Raw genomic sequence first — 9,637 nt, forward strand, 5'->3', positions numbered from 1 at the left:
GAATGGTAAGCTCCTAATGGTATAACACATGATGAAATGGATTTGTCCCTGATAGGTAGATATGTGTGCTCACAATTATGCTCAAGCTTCAAGTGGATGGATGGTGTGCATGAAGGGTGGTTTCAATAATGGATGTATGGAGGGATTTCAACATTATAATGGTATTTTGGTAGTTTTCAAGCTCTCAAAATAACATTATAACATTGCATGAAAGGTGGATGATGTTTGTGAAGGGAGAGGGTTCCATTTATAGGCCAAGGGGTAGAGAGATGGATGGTCAGGATGCAAAGATGATAAGATGGTGAGGAAGGGCTAGGATGCAAGGAGAAGAGAGCACATGGATTGTGCTTGTTTAGCACCAATAGAGAGGTGACACTTGTCACAAGGAGGATGAGTGTGAGAGGATAGGATATGGGTTGGTCAGAGGAGTAATGAAGGAGGTTGTGTATGTAAGAGGGATGTAAGAGTCATTAAGGAAGGTGTAAGAGATATTTTGAGGATGTAAGAGGTGTGGTTGAGTTTCTTGACTTGACTTGGGTTAGAAAGTCTTAACCCTTGCTTAAAGTTGTGTACATGTGTAGGAGGGGGATTAGGATTAGCTTAAAAAGGGGGTTAGGAGGGCAAGTGGTTTAGCTTTGATGGGATGGGTTAGTTAGGTAGCTAAGTGAGGTTAGTATGGGTGAATGGGTTGGATTAGGGGTTAGGATAGGGTTTAGGAAGGCTTTTAGGATTTTAGATATTTTATTAAATGATTTATTTAATAAAATGGGGATATGGAATTAAATTGAATAGATTTGGGGATTTATTCAATTTAATAGAGGAATAGGGATTTAATTGATAAATTGATTTTGGGTGACCATTTGATTTTATCAATTGGACTATAGTTAATTAAATTAATTAATTAACTAAGGGATGATGATTAATTAATTAAATAGTAAATACTTAATCAATAATGTCCTACGAGATGACTAAATACGATTACCTATTGATGTAATCATATTTAGGTGTCTACAAGTAGATCTTAAGATATTACCAGTATTCTACTTGTAAGCATGAAAGAAATAACATGAACACGTGTGACACCAGGACTTAACATGGAAACCCAATTTGGGAAAAAACACCAATTGTAACTAGTTACTATTTTTCACTCTTCTAAAGTGAGCCCTATAAGGAGCCAACCCTATTAAAGGTTACAAAGCACACTATTAGGTGTGACCCTGTTAAAGAATTTAATCACCGTGTTAGGAGTAGCCTTGTAAGAGGTCTTGAAACAATTCAATGGAATTGACACCTTGTTAGAGGATTTACAAATGGCTATTAAACCAACTCTGTTAAGAGATTTTAGATCACTGCTACAATGGTTGGAGAGTAACAATGTAATGACCTAATTGTGATGCAATTGAATTGTTGTTTATAGATCTATGTTATAGCTTATACTTATCCTTCCTGATTGAATAACACTTTTCTTCTCCACAAGTATACCTTCTTATCCTTCAAGTTCACTTCCTCTCTTCTTATCTCATCTAATTCATTCAACTTGCATACTTTGAAACCACAAATTGACCTTTTACTTATAAATACCTTCTGGATTGTCAAGTTGGCTCAAATACAAATTAGAATAACCAATATTCATTGTCATAGTTGGCTAGAATCAATAGATAAAATAATTAAGCTTTACATGCCAAAATAAGAAAATTCTTTGGTAGCCAACCTAGCTCGGTAGAAACTAATTCTGAAGTGATTTCCTATGTTAACCAATAGGAGCTCGGTTAACACTACAAGCTTAAAAAATTCCTTTGGTAACTTAGTGAACTCGGTTAATACTCTAGCTCTATTCAATTTTCCTATGTTAACCAAGTGAGCTCGGTTAACACTCTTTTCTGCATAAATTCCTTCAACACTCGAGTGAGCTCAGTAGATACTACCTTCTGTATAGAGCAGACTTAGGAATGCTTAGTAGACAAGGGAAACTGTCTTCATTTACCAAGTGAGCTCAGCATGCACTGACTGTCAACTGATATGACATTTTTGTAACATCAAATACAACACACAATTAATCAATTGTATCCAACAGTAAGCTCCTTGTTTCCCAAGCTGTAGCTGCTAGCTCTGCTCAAACTTTTCTCTCTTAGCTACTCCTTGATCCCTCTATGCTAGATGATGATAATGATTCTAGAATCCATAAGACCCTCTACTTATACTAAACCAAGCCACAAGTCAGCCTAGCCAATTACATTAATTAAATACACCCATGTTAAACATACCCATCAAGCCACAAGTCGTTCTAGCTACAAGCATTAAATATATAACATAAATTAAATACTTAGGACATGCTCCAAGTTTACAATGGATAACTAACTCATATGACAACATTAGAGTGCACACACTTAGACATTCGTTCACATACCAATCAACTTAAAATATGATCAAATAACACTAACATACTAGAAAGTAGAAACAATGGCATATATCCATCTAAATCATATCATCATAAAAAAAACATGACCATAAGAAACATCATAGTGAAAAAGAGTGAGGAACATTAAGATACTTTCTCAAAATATGATCTCAAAAGAGCATAAATCACAAGGAAACATACTCTAAAAACTATGGGAAATCCTAGTGAAGCATTAATCTCTGGACCTAAGTCAAAGAAGATCAACTCTTTACATTGATCCCCAATAGTTGTATAAGTAGTTGTGCCTCCCAACCACATGGAACCTTTAGGCCCAATCCCATTGTGCTAATGGAGATAGTGATCTAACACCAAACACAACAAACTTGCATCCAAGGCTAGCACTCACTCCAAATAGTACAAGAGACTTAAACCAAGATCATGAGACTATGTAGTACAATAGGTCCTAGTCAAACATTTTATGGGATAAATATGTAGGGCCTTAAGTGGAATGTAATTTTCTTGGCATCAGAAATCCCAAACTATTTGTAGTAAAAAATCAACTCCCTCGGGAGGCCCTTCGCACTGCACCCTCACACTGACTCCCTTGAGATGCACAGAGAGTGTACAAGTATTCACTTATCTTGTTACATTTAATTACCCATTAGTTATTTTGGTCATCACTTATTAAAAACTTAGATTCATGTTACCTTGCCTACCCTTGTGGTTCAGTGTACATGAGAGAAGCCACTTCACTACCTACCCTACATAACCATGTCATCACAAGATGAGTGCCTAGAGATAATGCAAGTTCCCAACCCAACCCCCAAATGAAAAATCTCTCTACCAACCTATATCCAAGAGTGTGGGTCTCACACCATCTCATCATATGCATGTGCATGTGTATTATGTGTAGGCACAATCATCCACACTAACTCAAAGCTAATAAGGGTTGGATGAGGAAACAAGAAACACCAAGAGTAAAAACACACTCAACTGAGCATATTCTCAAGAGTGTGAATTCAAGAAGAATCTCATTACAAAAAAAGTAAAACTATGGTCGTACTAGAAACTTAACATTCATTCTGAATCCATAACCCAAATTGGTGCCAAGAAATACCCAAGAAAATCGAGCAACATGCAAAATGAGGTAATAGAAAAATTGCTCAAAAATGAAAGTTGTAAAAATTTGACAAAATTAAAATCCATCATCCAAATGGGGGACTAGACCCCCAAAAATAAAGTAAAATCAAGTTCCACACTTGTATGAAAAAAAAAAAAACATAATGGCTCAAAACTTCCAAATTCCAAAGTTGAAAACCCCTAGATGCTCGCAAGCACACAACTGGGCCAAATAAATATGTAAAAACAAAGGGTCACACAAATTCTCTACCTATGACCCTAAAGCAATCAAAACTAGAAGTTGAAATGAGCCAAAACTATTAAGACTGAAAAGTCCTACCTCATAGGCAAAAGGGCAAAAATGGAAATAGAGGCTAAAAAATAATTGAGGTGTCAACGATGATAAAAAGTCTAGAAATGGAGGAGTTTCTTGCTTTGAATCCAACAATCTTGCTCTCACAACTATCCCATGAGTACAACTCACCTAATGAACAAAAGACTAAAAATCTCACAAGGGTCTTTGGAGGATTTGCTCCAAAATCCACAATTTCAAAAGTGAGAAGTGAGATTAAACTCAATTTTAGCCAATATATGAACTTTTACAAAGTGACATATAAATTAGATTATTTTACTTAAATAATATAATTAACCCCCTTAACACAATTAAATTTGGCAATCGCAATCCCTTGGGATTTACCTATGACAAACTATCCAGTAATAGAAATTAATTTAAATCAAATATAAAATTCTCTTTAAACAATTAAATCATAATATTGTAATAACTTCCTCAACTACTGGAGATTCCTAAATGCATAGACACAATCACGAGTCTAATCACAAATGCATAATGAATTATCCATATTTTACCAATTAATCATGCGGTTAATTATTTTAATTAACACATATATGTTGCCCATACAGGGACAACCTTGGCTCAGTATGAACAATCAAATCACTAACTCGATGTGCTGCTACTAAGGATATTTAAATTTTGCATAGTAAACAACTTGATCAAGTGTAGATGCACAATAATAAAATAGATGAAGCAATAGTGCATGAAATTACATAAATAGTCATTTAATTAACTTCATTAAAATAATCTATTTAAATCATTCATTTGCAACATAATAAATGTTTACTATAGGAATGATATAAATATTAGCAGCCCAAACACATCAACCATAGTTCAATAAGCTCCATCATATATCCATAAACAAAGTATAAATCTGAATACAAAATAATTGCATATCATCATAAAACATCATATCACATCACTAGCATCATCATGCAGATACGATCAAACTAAACAATGTAGCAACTAACATCTATTAGCTATGATATTGGCAATCAAAATAATGTCAAATCATCGAAGCATCCAAAATGCACATAAATATGAGTATCATAAATTGTATTAGTGAACAAAATAGACCATGGTCTAGAATGCAAACATGTAAGGCACTGCATATTCATTATCATAAAAATTTGAGTTTTATTTTTTATTGGAATTTTTTATAAGATCGTCTTGTATAACCTATATAGGTTCTACTAGAGGAGGAAGAGGGTTTTGGGGTGGTTTTTGTTATTTAAGAGTGACATTTTGAGGGTTTTCTTATTGACACATGTCAAGAATATTAGTATTGTATTGACAAATGATTCATAGACCCACCACCCCCCCCCACCCCCCGGCCTCACCCTCGGCCCAATTGTGTGTGTGTGTGTGTTGCCTTGTTTCCAACTTACCTCACTTCTTGAGAGATCCTTGTCAATTGGTCATTGAAGTGAGGTAATTAACCTTGGGAAAAGGATAAACCTTAGATTTACCTCAATAATCTTTGGGAAGCATGAAAACCCTGAAAAATCTAATACTAAATAGTTAATCTATATGTATATGAAATAAAAATGCCCAAATTTTGTTGGCTATGTGTGTTGCCTTGTTTTAAGAATAGCTCATTTCTTGAGAGATCATTGTCAATTGGTGACTGAACTAAGGTAACTAAACTTAAACAAAGGCTAACCCTTAGATTTACCTCAGCTATTAGTTGGAAGCACCAACACCCCAAACATTCTAATAGTATGTAGTTACTCAATATATATGAATAGAGAATGAAAATGTTTATACTTTATTTCTCTATATTTTTTTACTACGACTACAAGATTTCCAATTGATTACCCTTGTGATAGCTATTTCCTATGGAAAAAATTCAACTATGTATATCCATACTTGTCATTTTCTATGTTATGAAAAAAAATTGAGAAACTAAAATTTTCAGTAAACAAGTAAATTCTTATAGAGACACATTATAAGATAAGGAAATTTTTCTTTTATAAAAGGCATAAAGGAGAGGGTGAAACAACCAAAAATATTACATGGAACTTATTAGAGTTACCTTATATCTATTTGAATACATATAAAAATTATATATCAAGTTGTGTAAAAGTACGTGTATTTCTATCATTTATAGATTTAAAGAAATAACTATGTAGCTAAAATTAGATAATATTTACATTTTTGTAAGGTTGTTGAATAATATGAACTAAAGTACATACAATTCACTAAATTTTTACAAATATACAAATTTATTACGAGCTTTCTAAACTATGTAAAATAATATACTATACTAAAAACACCAATATGATATCCACTTAAATGTAATACTGTGATAAATGTATATGTGAGTATCATTATTTATTAGAAAATGTAAAGTGATGTGAAAGAAATTATGGAAACATGTTCATGGACTTATATTTCTGGTAAGTGATAATGATGATGTTGCATTAGATTGTGATTGATTTTTCTCTATACTTAAAACAGGTGATTATTATAAACATTTGGATATGCAATTAGTTCAAAGTGTATGTTGTTTATTCTTGAAATTTTTGAAATTTCTCCAATTTGATCAAGTCTCTTTATATTGCAACTAGAAGGATGTTAATTTTTTTCACCTTAATGGTGTAGGTACACATATACACGTGAACATGTATTGATGTTTTAGAGAAACTTAATTATGATATTTATTTTTAGTTAACAATTAATTTAATATATTTTAGCCATCAAACTGTTTATGACATAGGCATGACTATTAGAGCATAATTATCTATTGAGACCTCTCCCCTAGTGTGTAGATATCTTCCCCAAGCCTTTTGCATAGAGATAATAGTGTTAAATATTAGTCTTTTTAAATAGATAATAAAATTATCTTTTATAGATTGCCTACATTTTTATAACTTTGTATCATGAAATACAATATATAAAAGATTGATGAGAAATATTAACTTTACTTTTTAGTCTATATATTTCATTCTAATACAAGATCTACACTAATCTTCTTTGTATTGTTCCTATATCAAATAAGATGATCATACTGTACATGTCATCTATGTACAAAAATCATAACAATCTTTTGTATATCATTTTCTTACTAAGTTTTTGTTCATACATCTTATCCTTGATGATGATACCTATCTTCTTTGAATTGCTCTCAGAAAGATACAAACGTACACTTTATTCATTATTTAAATATTTGTTCTCCCTTAGAACCATGCCAATCTTCTTTACATCTTTTCAATATTATCGTATGTCACCAAGAAGACAAAGTTCATCACAACCGCTACCTATATCTCTAGAGACAAAGAGGTCTCCATATCTTTTTTCTAAAAAGCCCACAAATTATGTCAATATCTATTGATACTCTTTTCACATGGCTGTAGTTCTCCAAAACAGCAACGTACAACACATTTTTTGTTACACATATTTACTCCCATGACCAATTCATTGTACGCGCATTTCTTATTGAGAGAAGTCTTTCATTTGGAATCATAAATGCGGGTACCATTCGTGGGTGAATCCATGACTGAGAATGTGCAGTCGTACGACATTGCTAGCTGTAAGCTTAGAAAACATTTCACCTACATTAATACAAAAGCTGATTGAAATGGGCAGCGGATTCTTGTGTAGAATAGATCAGAGGGAGGAGGAAAATGGGGAAAACACAGAGGTACAGGGGAGTCCGACAACGCCATTGGGGCTCTTGGGTTTCAGAGATTCGGCATCCAATTCTGTATGTTCAGGTTTTTCATTATTTGTTGAGATTAATTATTATTATGTGTTAAGTTTGAGTAGACTCTAATCTAAGACTTAGATGAGAGGCTATTAGGTATGTTTTATGCTTCTAGGTAAGATTGTATGAAAATTTATTAGCATCAACGTTTCCTATCATACTCAATGATCCATTAGCTAAGAATGCATGCGTAAAATGTTGATGCTAATAAATTTAGGCACAGAAGCATGAATATAATATGATGGATTGTGGAAATCTGTTATCATTAGGCTATAACGAGTTGAGATTAATTATTATTATATGTTAAGTTTGAGTACATTCGAATCCAAGACCTCTCAATGAGAGACTATTATTTATTTTCATGCAACTGGGTAAGATTGTGTATAAATTTATTAGCATCAACATTTTGGATCATATTCAATGTTCCATCATCAGAATGAGAGAGCTAAGAATGTATCGTGATGATGTTTTATTGGATGAGTATGATCCCAAACGTTGATTTGAATAAATTTAGACACAATCTTATTCAGAAGCATGAATATAATATGATGGATTGTGGAAATGAGTTATCTTTAGACTATTATTTGTTGAGATTAATTATTATTATATGTTAAGTTCGAGTAAATTCAAATCTAAGACCTCTCAGATGAAAGACTTACAAGTTACCATTGTGTGGTAGACTCCTGCCTAATTTTAAAGAATTTTATCAACATCACTCTGTGATATGATCTGGATCTGACGGGTTTTGTTTTTGAACTCATGAATCTGAAGATGTGGGTTGTGTTGCAGGAAGAAGAGGGTGTGGCTTGGAACATATGAAACGGCAGAGGAAGCAGCTCGAGCATACAATGAGGCTGCTGCAATTATGTGTGGGAATTACAATGTGAAGGCTAATTACAATTCAGGACAAGGAACAATTTTGTCTTCGGCAATGATAGAGAAGCTCCACAGTTTCAATATGGCCTCCTTGAATGCGAATGCCATGCGATATGGTAGTGCTAATAACAACGGGGGAGATTCTTGCTATTCATTGATCTGTTTGAAAATTGATACTGAGAAATCAAATCAGTTGGGTATTTGGCAAAAGAAAACAGATGGGGTGAAAGGAGAAGCATCCAAATGGGTCATGAAAGTGAAAATGCCTGCAGTGAAAGAAGTTGATGATGAGAAGGAGGAGGATGTTATTTCAGAGATGATTGAGGAACTTCTTCAACCTTGCAACACTCCTCAAAACTATGTTGAATAGCATAGCTTCGAATTGTAATTAGGGCTGAAAAGATATAAGACTATTGTTAATGAGGGCTGCAAAGATTTAGGACTTTTGGTATTCTTTCTTGCATCTGACAATGCAAGAATGAAGTGTAAATTACATTACTCTGGGTAGATAGTGTGTTTGTTTTTCTTTCTTTCAGCATCACATAGAATTTTAATAAGGACTGCAAATAAGTAGGAGTATTGGTATTCTTTATTCGATATGACAAGGCAAAAATAAAGTGTAAAAAACAATATGCTACTTAATGCAGTGATGTCACCATACATAGCAGATATGGCTCCACAATGATTTATGGTAATACAAGATGTTATTTTTAGTCTCTACTAAATTAGAGTGTACCCTTCAAAAGAATCTGACAAGCTGCTTTGGATTTTCTCTTAACAATAAATTAAAATGATTCCTATAATTGGTTTGTTGCCATCCTCTACAGTCCCATCATGTTTAGTAGTGGAACTGTGACAATAAGGTATTGTTTGATGTTATCATCTTTGGAAGTGGCTGAATTGTTGTCTGTGTCAGAATTGATGGTAGATCTGAACTCTAAATATTGTTGATTATTTAATGTAACTGCCTATATTGGTTCATCAAAATTAATTGGTTAGTGAGTGTTATAATGGGTTTTCTTTTGCCAAACAATATTTAATGTAACTGCCTATATTGGTTCATCAAAATTAATTGGTTAGTGAGTGTTATAATGGGTTTTCTTTTGCCAATCGGCAAATTTAGGGAAATGTGGTTATATCAAAACGATTGCAGGGCAATAGGTTGAGTATAACTGGTGAGAGTGAC

The 9,637-nt window shown here is 33.2% G+C and overlaps 1 protein-coding gene across 1 annotated transcript; it reads left to right on the plus strand.

The window, feature by feature from the left end:
• The first annotated feature begins 7,400 nt into the window (after positions 1–7,400).
• Positions 7,401–9,176, plus strand: LOC149576438 (ethylene-responsive transcription factor WIN1-like). The gene is made up of 2 exons (XM_089815870.1): positions 7,401–7,575; positions 8,365–9,176. The coding sequence occupies exons 1-2, from the start codon at positions 7,496–7,498 to the stop codon at positions 8,819–8,821; spliced, it is 537 nt and encodes a 178-aa protein (XP_089671996.1). The 5' UTR covers positions 7,401–7,495; the 3' UTR covers positions 8,822–9,176.
• Positions 9,177–9,637: the final 461 nt, after the last annotated feature.

Source organism: Cupressus sempervirens, chromosome 1 (genome assembly GCF_028749045.1).
Source record: "Cupressus sempervirens isolate cs-2001-9-10 chromosome 1, ASM2874904v1, whole genome shotgun sequence".
In the NCBI taxonomy this organism is placed as follows: domain Eukaryota; kingdom Viridiplantae; phylum Streptophyta; class Pinopsida; order Cupressales; family Cupressaceae; genus Cupressus; species Cupressus sempervirens.

What these genes read in the sequence shown, in the direction of transcription:
- LOC149576438 (XM_089815870.1), top strand. Translation starts at nt 7,496, where the DNA reads ATGGGGAAAACACAGAGGTACAGGGGAGTCCGACAACGCCATTGGGGC. An exon ending in GAGATTCGGCATCCAATTCT is followed by an intron (nt 7,576 to 8,364) that starts GTATGTTCAGGT and finishes GTTGTGTTGCAG; the next exon opens with GAAGAAGAGGGTGTGGCTTG.